This window comes from Squalius cephalus (genome assembly GCF_949319135.1).
Source record: "Squalius cephalus genome assembly, chromosome: 11".
Lineage (NCBI taxonomy): Eukaryota > Metazoa > Chordata > Actinopteri > Cypriniformes > Leuciscidae > Squalius > Squalius cephalus.
The window spans coordinates 18,322,779-18,340,734 of NC_137132.1; the positions used below are offsets into that span (position 1 = coordinate 18,322,779).

General features: G+C 37.9%; 1 protein-coding gene across 3 annotated transcripts in view; it reads right to left on the reverse strand.

Moving 5' to 3' along the window:
* pitpnm3 (PITPNM family member 3) overlaps positions 1 to 17,956 on the reverse strand; it is a 79,629-nt gene that overhangs the window by 16,074 nt on the left and 45,599 nt on the right. For all 3 annotated transcript variants that reach the window (XM_079886134.1, XM_079886135.1, XM_079886133.1), the window contains exons 6-10: positions 7,075 to 7,264; positions 5,602 to 5,709; positions 4,700 to 4,872; positions 2,094 to 2,251; positions 1,781 to 1,951 (exon numbers count right to left, since the gene is read on the reverse strand). In XM_079886134.1, the coding sequence (XP_079742260.1) occupies positions 1,781 to 1,951; positions 2,094 to 2,251; positions 4,700 to 4,872; positions 5,602 to 5,709; positions 7,075 to 7,264 (800 nt within the window). The remainder of the gene's footprint in view (positions 1 to 1,780; positions 1,952 to 2,093; positions 2,252 to 4,699; positions 4,873 to 5,601; positions 5,710 to 7,074; positions 7,265 to 17,956) is intronic.

Here is a 17,956-nt window from a genome sequence, read left to right on the forward strand (position 1 = left end):
CTCATGAACTGAGTTTTTCACCCCTGGTATACACTTGAAGAACACTATACACACTATACATTTAATGAACTGAAGTGCATATACAATTACTATTTACGCACTGCAGTCCATCTATATTGAGTGATTCTATAATATTTAAAACACTTTAGGAGCCAGTTTTAGTCTGGAACCCTGGCTGAAGGTCAGAGACATGATGGCAGGGGCGCAACACTCAACTTTTAGGCGGGAAAAATGGAAACATGCACTAGAACGCAATAAGAGAGGTCAATTGAGCGAGAGGACTTGCTCAAAATACAGGCTTATTGGACTTGAAAGTGATCGGGCGACTCAGAGAAGATTGAAGACTAAGGCACGGCAGGATACAGCATTTACTGCGTTGTAGAATAACACAAGAGAGACCTTTGAGATGAGGCCGAGGTGGTATATGAGCTCTGGGCATGAGGGGCTGAAAGCAACATGGAGAGGAATACAGAGTTCAGTGGAAATAATCATGCTGCTCTTCAGCGTAATGAGAAAAAGAACTCTGTGATGTTGCTCCACATACGGCTTTAGAATCTCACTCCCCAGTTTTCAACTACTTGAAATGAATGGCTCCGGATTTTCCGGCCGCCAAATGAAATGAATCAATCCAAATGCACAGGAACAGCATAAACAGGAAAACAGATGGATATCAGATAAATTTCTCACATTAAAGGCCCGCTGAGTAAATCTGTAATGATTCATAATGAAAGAACCTTACACATGGGAGGCCGTTCCAGAGATACTCCATTAGGATGGCAAGTATTAACTACTGCATTAAAAACAGAGCATGTGTGAGTGGTGTGTGAGTGCATGCATTAAATTAGACACATCCATGCCTCGGTATCTAACAAATATTGTGACATTCTTCGCCTATGATCAGCAGAGTGAGACTTGATATAATTAAAAATCAGTGTCACATTTCCTGTGAGACACAGACTCTTTCCTCTCAATGGCTGATGCCTCTCTGTTGTATTGTGCTGATGAGGGTTATAATCCCTTTTTTTCAGGAAGATTGCACAGCTAATACTGTATATATTTGCTTTCGTGTCAAATGATCTTTAAAACAGCTTATTTACACAACAGATTTGGAGTAGAGTTTTTTGTTTCTCGAGGTTATCAGATTTTCAGATGTTTACTTTTCATTATTTCAGTTCTTTATGTTAAATCAATGTTTTCATCTTAGTATATTTATTTCTGTTGATTATGTTTCTTTCAGTTCAGCCACTGTTATTAGTTTCGCTTCACTTTAGTTCTCCGTTTACTTTGTTACTTCTAGTTCTAGGCCTAGTCTAGAATAGGATGAGCCTAAAATGGATGACATACACCAATTAAATATGTCTGCAAAGCAGGATAAAGTATGCTCTAAATAAATCAGGACCTCATTACAGGGTGAGACACCAGCCTGCAGAACTTGGTAAAGCTCCAGGGAATCTGACACGGAGTAAAATAATGTAAGGCACAGCATTGCTCAGGTTAGCGGTTATCTGTCAGGAAAAGGATGCATACGAAAAAAGGAAGTCACCGAAAAAATCCAGTGAGAAAGACTGTAGTTTCTTCACAAGAAAACATTGTTAACAACCGAACAAGAATCATTCCTCAAAATAGCACATAATTTGGCAGCCTAAGATAAGCGCATTACTGTGACAAAGCAATTATGAAACATAATAAAAGGAACAAATGAGTGAATATTGTGCTTTATTTGTGCATGTGGTTTAGCGCTGAACAGTTTAATTGATTCTCAACGGGATATCTCACTCACCGATAAGGGTGGAGCGGCCATCTCCCAGAGGGTAGCGCTGGTAGCGAGGAACAGGGAACGGAGGCAGTTTGTGAAATTCGGAGCGTAGCAAGGGCTCCAGTCTAGAGGCCGATGGGTCGGAGGGGTAAAACAGGTTGAAGATCTGTGAACACGCAGGCCGGAGTTGAGACACTGCAGGATAAAAAGAAAAGATAGACATGACTAAATTAATTGTAAATATGACTGAGGAGGAGGACAATCTAATGGGAATGTCTGCCAATGTATCAAGAGGACAATATGTTCTGGTCATTAATTGGAAAATTTTTACACCAACCCTGGACAGCGGGAAGCACAGTGCGTCTCATGGCTAGCACCAATCCAAGAGGACAGCCCAGCAGAAAACAATCCGACACCTCAAAGTCAAAGCGACCTGGATTCAACATTATACTAGTGCTGCTGCTTGGTCTCAGGTCTGTTCCATCCTGTATCAAACTGAATGCACATATAAACACACATTGATGAGATTTACTTCAAAGGTTACGCTACAGAGTTTTTGCCTTTGGATGACTCTGAACATTCTGGGAGTTGTTTAAGTCGCCCAAAATACCCAGAAAAAACAAATCACAATACACAGTTGTGCTCACGGATAGTTTACTTGCTACTAAGGGCTTCAACATAAATTCTGACTATCTGTTGTCAAAACCTGGTTTTGGCTTTGGCAAATCCAACAATTATTTCTTAATCAAATTGTCTGAACCATTTTTCCTTGAAAAATGAAAAGAAAAAGAAATGCGGGTCCTGATATAAAATTGTATCTAACCCCAATGGATTACAGCAAGAATCTTTCTGCTAGACCGTCAATAAGTATTTCCTCACTGCCTTTCAAATCTCCACTCTTTTTGCACATTGTTTGTCTTTATTATCATCACTCTACAAGTGATGACAGAAAAGCTCTTAAAGACTCTGACTGGCTATCTCACCTCAGACTGAGTGTGAAAAGGATGGGGTGTACAGGGCCCCGGGGACAGATGATTGGGAGTGAAATGTAGTACAGCTGAGGGGTATGGATGAGCTAAGTGATAAGTCTCCCTCCAGTCCAGCGCTATCAGTCCTGGGTGAGAATCAGTGCTTTTGTCTGGCATTTCTCTAAGCGGCCCTATAGTGACTGCACAAAGCCCAAGATATAAAAAACTACGGCAAGATAACTTGCAATGCAAGGGCTGGTAATGAGAAGGTCGCTAGATCAATCATCCAGCGCTATCAGTCCTGGGTGAGAGGCAGTGCTTTTGTCCGGCATTTCTCTAAGCGGCCCTATAGTGACTGCACAAAGGAGGTCGCTAGATCAATCATCAATATCAATCACTAGGCCAACCAGCACCATGGTGCACTAAAGCAAGCATTTTTATTGTAAAAAAAAAAACCCTACTTTTTTTGTTTATTTTTGCATATCAATATGTATTTTCTAGATGGCAAATAAAATGAGTTTGAGCTAACAGCAAATTTATCAAAATATTTAAACATACATATAAATATACAAAAATAGGCTGCACTGCACATATATCATGTCACATTTGACAAAACATTAAGCATGAATTATCAAATGAAGCACTTTTCCCAAAATGACACCTGAGGGGTAAAGTGTGCCAGATGCTTCCGTTGTGCAAGTTACTTAACTAATAGCGCTAGAAAGCTTTGCATCCAGGAAATATTAAGTATTTATATATTAATATATAATATTAATATTTGCATTTTGAATATTTTTAAAAAACTGAAGTTTAATATTACAAATTACAATATATATGCAAAATATGTTGAAAATGGTTTCACAACATTAAAATATTCAGGATAATAGTATAATATCATCATTAATAAATACATACATAAATACTGTAAATGAATAGTTTTAAAAAATGTTTCACAACTTTTAGAATAAATATATTGATTATAATTTTACATTATAATATCATACAATATTATATTTTCCTGACTGGCTTATAGGATTTAAGGAAATTTTGGATGGCTAATTTAGGATTTTGGGAAATTGCAAAGAGCTTTTTTAAAATAATGTATTTATTCTTATTTGTGTTTAAATTTAATTTATTCTTAATTTATTCTTCAGTGACTTAATTTACCCCTCGACATGACACAGCTTAACCCTACCTCAAATCTGCACAAGTACTACTTTATTTGATATGTAATTTTATGCACAATGACATAACAAATTGCTAGCTCTAAAAAGGGTAAAGGGTAAAAACACGGAATGCTACTGTTTTAGGAACTATTTTAATAAAAGAGCTGTGCTGAAGGTTTGGGACAACAACAGTGCTGAGAAATCTCTCTTGACACATCAATACCCTAAATAGCACCATTTAGAAGATAAACAGTTGGATGTTTGGACCTTTGCCGCCGTGGCATTGAGCAACTTCTATTGAAAAGGCATCGTTCAGTCTGCGCCTCATTCTCTCATACAGTACTTGCACACTAACTGCAGCTGTGACTATTAATAGCACTGCAGCACGCAACATGCCATCGAGCAGCCAATATTGATAAACAGAAATGGGAAAAAGAGTGACACATTTATGGATGGCTTGGCCAGCGGGACACATCTGGGTAATCTTGTTCTGATTTCTTCTTACCAGAAAAGAAGTACATTCACTGATAATCCAAAAAATAGAGAATGACTAAGGATGCTGATCTGCTGCAAAAAGAATTTTAAATTTACTTCTCTTCTGCCATTGTTTGAACAAAAACATAGTCCCACCTCAAACTCACGCTATTGGTTAGGCCAATGTTAACATGTCAGACTACTCCAAAAAAAACAAGAGCAATGCTGAAAATGCCTCTTCAGCGATTGTCTCTGCATGGAGAAAATATTGCAGTAGAAACAATCACTTAAAGCATCATAAAACAGCATTTGGTCTCTGTTCTTGTATGCTGTACCTGCTGAGGAATGGGTGGTGCTGGCTGCCAGAAGAGTCTCCATCATACGAGTCGCTCTGTTTGCGCCTGAGTGGAGTTTTCCTGTTGCGGGTCTCACTGGGGGCAGATAGGTCGATGTTGCTCCTGCTAAGACGTTTGCTGGAGCTCAGGCTCGGACTGACCTCAGGGTTATCCTGAGTGTGTGGGAAAAGTGAGACAGCAGGTTGAATACAGTCATTGTTTATATAATTGTGAAAATAATATAAGCGAGTGCTGAAGTAGAGTGTCAAATAAAGTCTGCCTGGTGTGACAGATGTTCTGTGCTCCCTGAAGATCTGATTGAAAAACCCACAGGAATTTGCTCAGAAGTTGCTACTTCATAGCTCAGAGGACTAAATTGAGCTCTTGGTGATGTTTCATCGACTTTGTTTCAGAGCATTCAGAGATAGAAATAGATAATGAGACAACTGTCGACATTCAGAGTTAAAGCTATAAAATAACTGTGGATAGAATAGCTCAGATTATTTTGCTATGAATTTTAATGAGACATTTTGGATATTGAGATATTCAGGCTTTGACATCTTGGCATATCTGAGCAGAGTTTGCAACATTGTTGAGATTTCATCTACAACCTTAAAGATGTGATACTAACAAGGGGAAAAAACAGAGAAGCAGAAGACTTAAGCAAATGCCTCCATTTATTCTCCAATAACATCTCATTGAAGTCTAAGAGATCTCAATTTTAGGGATGCAAAATATATCAGTAATATAACAGTATATCTATATACAGTATATATAATGTCAACAGTGCATTCCCACTAAAAGTGATTTTTTACTAGAACCACAATAAGACAAGAAAGAAAAGAACAAATGAAGTTACAGATGTGTTAGAAAACGGAATGATTCAGTGTTTAAGAACAAACCTTTAAGCTCTCTGTGCTGTTATGTCGGCTGCTGTGTTGTGGGCTGTTGCTGAAACAGAGAGCGTCGAAACACAGCACACCTCCCACACAGTCACCCAACAAACACACCTGTACAAAACACACACACAGACTAATTCAGCCAGAATCAGTGCAGTGTTATTGCATGCAATCAACACCGTCAGGCAAAACTCAGGATTGCATAATGACAGCTCAATCAACAGTGAAGCCTGACAGTAAATAACATGTTTAATTAATTGCACAGAAATAACACAGCGGCAACTCTAGCGCTTTCCTATTTGATGCTGATGAGCACAAATAATGTATAGATGCTCCAAAAACAAACAAATCCACAGGTCTAATTATCAGTGTCAGCAACAGACGAGTCTGTGCCACTGTAAATGAACTACATGGCTATGACCATGTCAAAAAGCACACCAATTTTTCTGCAAAACATGAGGGCTAATATGCTATTTGAATAGTCCGGCTCCCTAGAGAGTCAACACTTGACACACAGCTCATAAACTGCAGTCACCACTTTAGGAAATCATTGTGCCTCCTAAATTGACAGGAGTGTGTTATTGTATTAATCATGTGAGATTATGGAGTAAGATGAGTGGAAAGACCCCCTCCTTTTTGTCTGTTTTGAATGACTCATCACTGATGAGTCACTATCCCTGCCATAGACCCACACACCCTTCCCACTGCTGCTCCAGACAGCATTTGCCTTCCTAATACTGATCTGGGACTGCCTTCATCTGCCTGTGTGGCCCAATCTCGATTGTCATGGAAAAGCAGTCAAAAATGGTTTCAGGGTTGAGATGCAATCGCATGCAGTCACTTTTTCCATTGCCTGCCCACTTTTTTTGTGAGGTTGGTTCCAGAAGTATAATTTACATACATTTTTCCTATAGGGATTTTTGTTAAAACGTTATAAGCCATGAACTGAACCAACCAGCTACAAGGTAAATCACAACTTTAGAGACTTTGATTTGAAGCAAAAAATTTTTTTTCGAAAATCAACAAAATCACAAAGGTACAAGAAGTATTTCATAGGTTTAATGAGGGAAAGAACTACAATCCCATGAAACATTGTGAAAGACAATCAAATTAAAAACAATGAAGAAATAAAAATGATTAATTTAAAGTTGTTGATTATATAAACAGAAACAATACACTTTAAGTTTATAGAAAAATATGCATATACTGTACAAACAATTAACAATTTTGAGAGAGTAGCTGTTAAACACAATTCTGATAATAAGTTGAAATCGGGAGTTTTGCATGAGGATGGAAAAGTTTTCACTCATGCATGTTTCACTCATGTTCAATTTATCACACAAATTTGCCACATTGTCCAACAGAAAGCTGTGTGGTTTGAAAGGGACTTCCGTGTTAGCGATGCTTTATGCATGGACCTTTTGCCCATGGCTAATAAGACTGCAACTTAATATTGTTGGGCGCTCCTGAACTCACCTGCCCTGTGAACCCCTGTCCCTCTGGAGACTGCAGAAAGCTGTGGTACACCTGGTTGGCCCGGGAAATCACGGTCGCGACGGCATCTTGGTAGTGTGGAGCAGCTATGGCGAGCAGCGGTAAAGCGGCCAGAGGTAGATGGTCTACACTGCTAGACACGCAACTCTCATCGTAGCTATAAGGATTCAGACTGTGGAAGAGAAAAGCATGTTAAGAGTCCATACTGATGACCCCGTGACAAAGCAACTGACACAAAACATTTTTGTTTTGCTACCCTTCCGAACTTTAAGAGATTTAGTTCCCAAAACACTACATCAACAAGTTTAATGATGGCAGTTTGAAAAATCCATCTTAACATGGTAGCCAGATTGTAGTCGGCCTAAACTGGACATTAGCTAATCCAAGCTGGTCATAAGTTGGTACAAGTTGGAAATTAGCTAAATAACCAGCCACTATGTTTCAAAAAACAGCCTGACCACTTTAAGTTACAGTAGTTGTAGTTACAGTAGTTAAAAACTTGTTGTTTGTCCAAGATGTCTACCAGCTAACAACTAGCTCAGGCGAGCTAATAACCAACTCGGATGAGATAATGACCAGCTCAGACTAGTTGATGACCAGTTTTGACTAGCTAATGACCATCTTATACAAGCTAGAATAGCTCATACTACCTAATTACCAGCTTTGACCAGCTACTGACCAGCTTAGACCAGCTGATGAACAGTTATACCAGATAATGAGCAGCTTGAACTAGCTGATGACCAGTTCTGACTACCTAATGACCTGCTTTGACTAGCTAATGATCACCTCAGACCAACTAATGACCATCTTAGACCAGCTGATAAACAACTTAGACCAGCTGCAAACGGATTACCATGTTCCAATATACTGCTAACCGCAAAAAAAGTTGGCTTTTTCAGCACAGATGATTAAAAAGCGTGACTCAGTCAGATCAGAGAGATGACGATGATGCAACTGGACAAGAGGAATTACAGAGCTTGTCCAAGTACCACTGAGCAAGCCAAGGTGCTTTATCATGCTGCACTGCATGAGTCTGCAGGAGCCCACAGCATAAAAGTAAAAGATCGCCCTGGCCCACCGTTGTCACCTTGAACAGCTGGGCTAACCCCAGAGCCATTGATCAAGCACAGAGCTTAGTGACCCGAAGGCTCTGACAGAGAGACACGGTGCTGGGGCAAGAGCTCCAAAATAATTGTACCTGTTTGAGGAGAAACACCAATCAGTGGTCTAAGTGGTCAAAACTTGCAAATTTGGCTTTATCTGGTTTGACAAACTGCCCTAAGTTAAAAAATATATATATAGTTAGAATTTTAAATCATTTATTTCAAATTCAAATTGCAATTCTGGATTATGTTTGCTACCTCAATTCAAATTCTATTTACATTCAAGTACTGATTTGGAATTTAACACTCATTCTCAATTCCAATCTGAATAGTGCCAAACCCTGGCGACAAAATGGCAGTGATGTGCAGAGCGAAGATATGAAACTTCCCAAGTGTGTAGTTGTGATAGGCTGTTGCTTGGCGAAGTGTGGCACAGGCTACTTGTGATAAATGACTGTTGAAGGTGATGCCTCCAAGTGGAAATGAACAAGTCCCAAATGGATCTGTCTGTTGGAGACCTGAAATAGTAGTCAAGCTCCTTTTATCATCCTGTTGTCTGGGGGAAACTATGTAGCTGAAGGAAGTCACAGAGGAGTCACTTCTCTGATTATAATGATAATTCATAAGCTCATTGTAATCAGTCTTCGTGACATTGCCCAATGTTCCACAAAAGCGGGTCCATTTACATCTTAATCAGCAGAGAAAGTCTTCTTCTCCTTTGTCCCTCTCTTATGATCTACTGCTATTTTTCTTGTAGTATTCTTCTGATAACATGCAAAAATTTCCTCCAAACTTTGCTCTGCCCACTGATCTTTACCCTGACTCCTTACAAGGCTAGGCTAGTGCGCTATGACCCAGTGTGAACAGTACTTCCTGTCATGTTTACATGAACTCTCTTAGCTGGAGAAGGACACAGCCATTACAGTAACAAGCCAGCAGACCAGGGGCCAGCCCTATTAGACACGCTCCACAGCAGGAGAGGAGCACCTCCAAACCACTCAGTATGCCCCCTAACCGAATTTATTATTTATTTACACAGTCTGTAATTAATATTTGGTCCATGCTAGCAGCTGGCATTGTTGCTGAGGTGCTGTTTTACCTCACTAATATGAATATGCCAGGCTGGGTAATGAAGTCTAACAACCTGTCATAATTTTTAAGGGTAATGACTGTGCTTTCTGATACTTTTTTTAGTGTTTACTCTCAATAGGTAGCTCTCACAAATTCAAATGGCTGTAGTAAGACAGAATAACAACAATAAACTGTAAAAACAAACCATGTTACAAAATGGTATATAAAGAAAACACTAGATCCAGGCTAAACTAACATGATACAGCAATATTTTTTCAAATATTTTCTGTGAGTGTTAGTTATGCGGTTGCTAATGTATTCTGAGCAGTTTCAAGATGCCGATATTGTTGCTAGGTGGTGCTAGGTGGATACTAGTGTTCTAGGTGGTTACTTCAGTCAAAAGAGCCCATTAAGCCCAGGCGAGTCTCAGTTCCCTTCTTCATAGTAAAAAGTAATAGCACACCTCCTCTCAACAAGCTGAATGATTTGAGGTGTTATTTATGTCCTTAGCAAAAACAGCACCTTAAGAACATGTCTTTTTGAGCTGCCTACACTCTTTACCTGAGGGAACTAGTAAAAAAAAAAATCTCACCAGAAAAAAAAATGTTAGAAATTCACTCTGAGCACTGAACTTTGTTGTGTGTCATAAAATACTGATTTGATGATCTAGTTTCCCTCCCTTAAAGGGTTAGTTCACCCAAAAATGAAAATTCTGTCAGTAATTACTCACCCTCATGTTGCTCCAACCCCGTAAGACTTTCGTTCATCTTCGGAACACAAATTAAGATATTTTTGATGAAGTCTGAGAGCTGTCTCACTCTTTCATAGGCTTCTAGGTAATTTCATCTGCCGGCCCAGAAAAGTTAGTAAAGACATCGTTAAAATAGCCCAAGTGACTACAGTGGCTCAACCTTAAGTTTATCAAGCGACGAGAATAGTTTATGTGTGCAAAAAACAAACAAAAATAACAACTTTATTCAACTATTCATTTTCTTCCGTGTGGGCTTCTAAGTTCACGAGAGTGCCACGACGCATGCGCGAGAACTGAGAAGATGATGCAGATGGGTCTCGATGTAGTGTTTAAAATGGTTCTAAAGTGTGCATTTCCTGGATGTCCGAATCGTGAGAAAACGTGATCTAACCCTTTAAGCTGTGAATACTAAGCTCTTGTACACATACGAATATGTTAGCTTGTTACTAACAATTGTGGATTTAAAAAAGCAAAGGCCTATAGTAATGTAAAAAGTAAAAGTAATGTGGCAGTACCATGGTACGCTGATGTTATTGGATTAGGAGTCAGAAATTAATACTTTTATTCAATGGATGTACTAATTGATGAAAAGTTACAGTAAAGACATCTATAATGTTACAAAAGATTTCTATTTCAAATAAATGCCGTTCTTTTAAACTGTATCGGTTTTCACAAAAATATTTAGCAGCAAAAAAAAAGTCCACATTGATCAGAAATGTTTCCAAACCAAATCAGAATTTTAGATTTCTGAAGGATGAAGACTGGATTAATGGCTGCTAAAAATTCAGCTGTGCCATCCCAGGAATAAATAAATATACATTTTAAAAAATATTAAAATAGAAAATATTTTTTTACTGTTTTTATAAATACAGCTTTGTTGAGCATAAGAAATTTCTTTCAAAAACAAAACAAATAAACCTTTTTAATGGTAGTGTAGTTCAACATTTCAAGTCTACCATATAAAATCATAGTCATTAACATATCTCTGTTATGAATATCAAGCATAAATCAATAACACAAGCATTTATCCATCCATCCATCTAACATCTTACTAATCCTAGCATACTAATCCTACCGCCCTCATTAATGATGTTGGTAAAACTGACACAGGAGAAGTGACCCCTGTTCTTTCAAAGACAAAACCTTCCAAGCCTACTCAGAACAAATGAAGACCCCTGTACTCCCTGCTAGCCTGCTCCACAGGCGATGGCTTCTGGGTCTCAAAATAACCCAACTCCAGCTGAGGAGGGTGAGAGGAAGGAGTTTTGATCAATAACCCACCTTTAGACTGCCAAAAAACCTCTCGCAAATGCTCAAGTGGGAGCTGAAATCTAACCAGACATCCACAAACACTGCTGCATGTAAGAAAGTCATCTGAAGATCTAATTTGCAGGGGAGTCATAAGTCTCATTTATGTTTATAAAGCATTAGCTCTCATTAATAGGATCTCTCTTCCGACCATTAGGGCTCAGATAAAAGATATGCATCTCAAAGCTACGTCTTTCTATTTCTCAAGCAACATAAGATTGTTAAATGGCGAATATTTCCTCTTCCTTTCCATGATGTTATGGACCTAACAAGATGCATTGGCCAAAAACAAATCCATTAGTTAACAAAAATAGCTTTAAATTTGTAAAATATTGTCCTACTACCAGTAAACTAAAGTTCATAAATGTGACCCTGGATCACAAAACCAGTCTTATGTTGCACGGGTATATTTGTGGCAATAGCCAACAAAACATTGTATGGGTCAAAATTATAGATTTTTCTTTTATGCCAAAAATCATTAGGATATTAAGTAAAGATCATGTTCCATGAGGATATTTTGTAAATTTCCCACCTTAAATATATAAAACATTTATTTTTGTGAATGGATGCAGCACTATCGCCAATAGAAATGGACAACTTCAAAGGCGATTTTCTCAATATTTCGATTTTTCTGCACCCTCAGACTCCAGAACTTCAAATAGTTGTATCTCGGCCAAATATTGTCATATCCTAACAAACCATAGATCAATGGAAAGATTATGTATTCAGCTTTCAGATGATGTATAAATCTCAATTTATAAAAAATTACCCATAAGACTGGTTTTGTGGTCCAGGGTCACAAATAAGCAATACCAACAACATGCCTGCTTAGTGATGCAGCTTTTATGCAATAAAGTAAATATAGTTACTTACATTTTAGACACATTATTGCTTTTTCTGTTCTTGCTCTGCCACTGAAAATAGTTCTAAACAAATGTACAGCATAAAGTGTCAGACATATTTTACACCATAATGGTGTTCTGAATGAATCTGTGTTTTTGAACAAATCGTTTGAGTGAATAATTCAATAACTTGTTCCTGAATGAATCAGCATTTAAATAATGAAATAGTTCACTCATACATAAATGAATTGGTTGAGTGAATAATGACTCACTCATTCCTGAATGAATCAGTATGTTACAACAAACTGGTTGAGTAAATGATTCAATGATTCACTTGTTGATAAACAAATAAAAGTTTCTGAACTAATCAGTTGAGTTAATGATTCAATGACTCACTCGTGCCTGAATGAATCAGAATCTTTGAATGAATCAGTTGATCACTGACAGTCGCCACCTACTGATGCAACCATGTAAAAGCCAATCAGATCTCCACCACTAATGCACAGACTGTTCAAAAATCGAGGACCAGATAATAAAATGGACCTATTATAAAATGTTTAAAGTGGCAAAGATACAGGCCTAACAAGGAGTTACAAGTTGTAGCCCAAAGCAGATGAGGAATATGGAGCAGACTTACACTATCAACGCTCACAGGTGGTGCTGTCCTCGAGAGACGGATCAGTATACACCTCCTTCCTATCTGAGCTGTGACAGAGCCCCAAATTGTTTTACTCCAGGAATCACGTATTGAATTGACTTGCACACTGTGCTTTGGTGAGGGAAAATCAATGTGGAAGCTTTTTTACCAGAGTTGCTAATTGGAAATCCTGTGTGGAGACGGCAAACACAAAGCTCCATAACATTCCGCCCCTCCTTTGCTAATGCATGTTTGAGTGTTTTCTGTGTGTAAGATGCTGCAAACACACACACATACACAAGCTCACACAGACACACACACACACAGACACACACACACACTGTAAAGCCACATCTGTAAGCACACATCATTAGGAGAGGGAACTCATTAGCTCTTAATCAGAGGAACTGAGAACATACATGCATGGCAGCTCTACGGACAGAAGATGTGTGCGCTATAAGAGGCTCTAAACATGGCAGTGAGTCGTTAATGTCTGAACTGTCTGTCAGTGAGCCTTGACTGGGTGATTCTAACAAAAACATGCCAAGGTCATATTTTACCCTAATACCAAAAAGAAATAAAAAGAAAAACATTTGAATGTCAATTTATAAAATTGTATAATTTTTTAAAATTTATTTATAAAATGTCAATTTGTAGGACCACTATGTTTTTCTCACCAATTATCTCAAATTATCACCAACATGTTTTACTTTAGTGTTCCTGTGCAATTCTCAATATTCTGAATGGTGATTCTCAGTAGATTCTCTTGACTATAATACAGAAGTTTTTAAAATTCATTACAGTAAAACAATAACTTTATTATACTGATTTTTAGAAATAGATTAAATGGAAAAAACTGTACAAAAATACTGCTATAAAGTATAAATTAGGGCTGAAACAACAAAAAATTATTAAACCAATAGCTATCAATAATGAAAATACGATAAAATAAAAACTTCACAAGGTCACTTTAAAAGTCACAAAGTGGACTGCAGCAAGGATGCAAAAAATTATTAAAATAAATATACCTTCATATGGGCAAAACATCTGTTTTGAAAACCATATGTTTTCAAATATTATTAAAAAAACAAGATTAAAAGACAAAACCAGCAGATCAAATAGATTTTATATATATATATATATATATGTGTGTGTGTGTGTGTGTGTGTGTGTGTGTGTAATTCACAAACTGCAAGAATAATGTCAAACTGCAAAAAAAAAAAAAAGAAAAAAAAAAAAGTTTTCGACAGGTTTCGTTAGATTCACCCTATTGTTCAGTCCTCACTGCTGCTTTCCAACAGGCAAGACACAGCAGGAGATAAAATCAGCCACATGTCTCTTCCTGGAGCTCCAGATCGTTCTGATGTTGTTTTGGCTGATCTCAGGCTAAGCAGCGGCGTAAACTGACAGCCTAATGCCTCCATTAACCATGTGGGAAGGAAAAGGAAGTCGTGCCGATGAAAAGAAAACCCTATTGTATGATTCTGAAGCATGTGTAAATGTGTGTTTCTGTGTATTCTGTATCCAGGGAGCACGATTATGACCTACAACAATTACTACTGTCTCTCCCTGCAGGCTGTTGTTCTATATTATATCACTTTTATTATATCCCCTGTCTCAGTACTGGACAAATGCAGACAGATAGGCATAAAACTGGTCATGGTTTCTGCATCTATCCATTTGTCCTTTGCTCAGGTTGGTAAATACTCACTGCAGCTCCAGCACTGAACCATAAAATCACAAGCAAAAGAGCAAATGCAGTTTGTATGTCACTCATGAACAGGGTTTATCATGTTAATCTCCACGGTACCCCAGTGATTGACATTTTTTTATTAGACTGTGCGCCAAGGGAGCAGGCAGAGATTGTGATCATGTGATCAAAGATCCTCTTCTGCTCTTTGTTCCAACTCTATGGAGCTCCTCCATTTTCATTGCTTCACCCAGGTGATGACAAAGACAGAACAAACTGACATAAAAGGCCTAAAGCTATAGAAGAAATAACTCAGAAGGGCCCTGAGCCACTGAGCCCTTGAAGCGATGGATCCACTTTTACGGTTTGAAGGGACTCTGTTCGTTTTAAAGGCTGATTCTCACAGAAAGTATTAGCGTTATATGCTTACTTGGGGCTGTCTTCTAATTCTTATTCGCTTCATCCCTTATAAATGAACAGCGACAGAGGGCAGACAAAAAAATCATTGTCTCGTCAAGCAAACAAATCAAATTAAGCCTAAGCTTTGTATCTTATTTGAACTCTTGTTCTACTTGCATGAGATGAACAGATGCTGAGCAAAAGGCAATGCAAATTAATATGAATTATTATAAATTCTCCCTAACCTAGGGAATTGTTTCCAGGACTTTTCAGAGGGAAAATTTTAAGTCAAAAATAAACTTTATAATTTAAAATACTGCATTCCCTTCTGGAATTTTCAGAGGGAAAATTAACACTTAATAAGAGCAGTGTCCATAAGCGTTGTGAATTTACATTGCAAAACACTGTTAATTTTTATTCAGCAAGGATGCAATACATTGATCAAAGGTGACAGTAAAGACATTTATAATATTTCAAACAAATGCTGTTCTTTTGAACTTTCTATTCATCAAGGAATCCTGGAAAAAATGTATCACAGTAAACACAAAAATATTAAAGGGGACATTCTGACAATCTCATGTTAATCTTGAGTACCTATAGAGTAGTATTGCATCCTTCATATCTCCGAAGAGTCTTTAGTTTTATCAGATTTCTAAAAGACAGATACGCCGTACCGAGTCTTTTCGAAAACAGCCGAGCTCCTGGAGGCGTGCCGTGCAGAATTGCAGACGGCTTCCGTAACCCCAACTTGCACGTTGATGGGCTCGCTCTTGCACTCGCTCTGGTTGATGTGCGAGCACGCTTTTCAGGGAGAAGTGCCCATACAAGGAATCCCGCCCTTTATGATGTCATACAGGGCCATTCTCGAAAAATAACTTTACGAAACTTATACGAATCTTGAAGGAGTGTATTTGGCACAGAAATACTCAGTCATACAGTACGTCCAACTTATTTTTTTCAACTTTGGCCATGTTTAGCATGAGAATCCAACTCTTTAACAGTGTAAATAAGTCAGAATCATGTAATAGCATTAGACATCCCCTTTAAGCAGCACTACTATTTTTAACAATGATAATAATAAAGAATGTTTCTTGAGCACCAAATCAGCATTTTAGAATAATTTCTGAGGGATCATGTGACACGAGCAGTGTCACATGAAGACTGGAGCCGTTATTTTAAATTGTAATTTGCTATATTAACGTGTTTACTGTAAATGCAGCCTTGTTATCATAAGATACTCATTTTCAAAACATTAAATCTGTAATGTGGCTGCTGTTAGGCGTTGGATCCAAGTGCAGTAAAAATGTATTGAAACAGGACAACTGAAATAACTCTAGACAAGCAACAAGATGTGCACGTGAAGCTACAACAAACAAACACAATACAACCATGTATAGGCAAAGCTAGACAAAGAACAAGAGAAGCGCTTGGGTATAAATAGACATGGGGTGATGAGTAAACAAGACACACCTGGGAAACAATCAAGACCTAATCAGGGTTACTATGGAAACAAGCAAGGCAGAAGGCAAACAGGAAATGAACACAGGACCAGGGGGGACACAAAACACTTCAACATAAAAGTCCTTTAGGAAACAGGGAAACAGGCTGAGATCATGACAAAAACAATATTAACAACTTCAAATGTTTGAACAGTATAGTCTCTCTCCACCAGGGGGGCAATGGCAGTGCTCCAGACTAACATTTGAGAGCAGTAGCAACGATGCCAAAGGTTCTACAGATGGTGACACCAGCAACTAATTTGGAAGCGTGGGGGGGGGGGGGGGGTTTAATCATAAAGTTAATTTAATTATAAAATGACTATTGGTTTGCATTGATAAGTGCAGCAACTAATATTATATTATTATTATATTACATGTTTATTTCTTGGAAAGTAAAGCACTGAGCTATATATATATGAAGACTTCAGATGCAAAAGCCTTTAAGTGCCATCTGAAATTTTCTTCTAAAATGAGCATTTTTATCAAGCTCGTATATTTAGGTTCAGTAATTTCACTTTAATGACAATTAATAGGTAATTTCATTGCCATTTAAGTGAAATAACGGAACATAAACATACAAGCTTGATAAAAATGATCATTCTAGAAGAAATTTTCAGATGGCACTTAGAGGCTTTTGCATCTGAAGTCTTCATATATTTTTAGTAATCACAATTTAAAAATAAACTATTTTAAATTGGATAATATTTATAGCTTTGAGGTGCTGGAAAGTCCTTGTAAAGTGCCTGAATTTCACTCTCAAAAGGTTGTACGAACCCTGAAATGAACAATGTAAAAACATTCCACTATTTCTGCCACAATACAATGGTTACAGTTAGCGTTACTACATTAAATCCATGGTGGATGTTGGTGATTTATGGACTGAAAAGCCTTCTATAACTTGTTCGTTCATGGCACAATATTTCTCCTGGTTTCCACGTCAGCGCTTTTTGATCTGATATATATATAGTATATAACATAGAATTCTGCACTGAATTTGAATGCTTCACACTAGATCTTGCAGCGATAATACTGCAGTGAATTAAAATGCTTTCTTATTTGATTTCCTGGTGCTGTGTAGTAACAGTGTTGTGTGATTGAACTCGTGCCGCGCAGTCTAATATTGGTCCGAGCTGATCAACTGAGCAGCTCAAATGAGAAGCGCAGTTTCATTCCGCTTTTGTTTAGTTTGCCGTTTGATGTTTTTCAGTAACAGAACAGAAATGGCAGCTCTTATCAGTTGGGCAATGTGGTGGTGGCACCAGTGCGACCTCCAACAAAATTTACTAGTGTAAGACTGGAAAAACTGGAAGAGAGGGCAACTCTCTGAGAGACCAAAGGAAATTAACATTTGAACTCACTCTTGTGCACCATTCGAGACGCAAGTCTCACCTCAGAATCATCCTAATCTACATCTATTTCCCTCTTCCCCCATTCCTTCTCTCTCATGCTGAGATCACCAAAATTCACCCAAGAATCTATGTGGTTTAATGTGAATAATTATCATACAGTATTACACAGGTTTGGTATCATTCGAAATGTCTCAGTGCGACTGGTACAAAGGTCT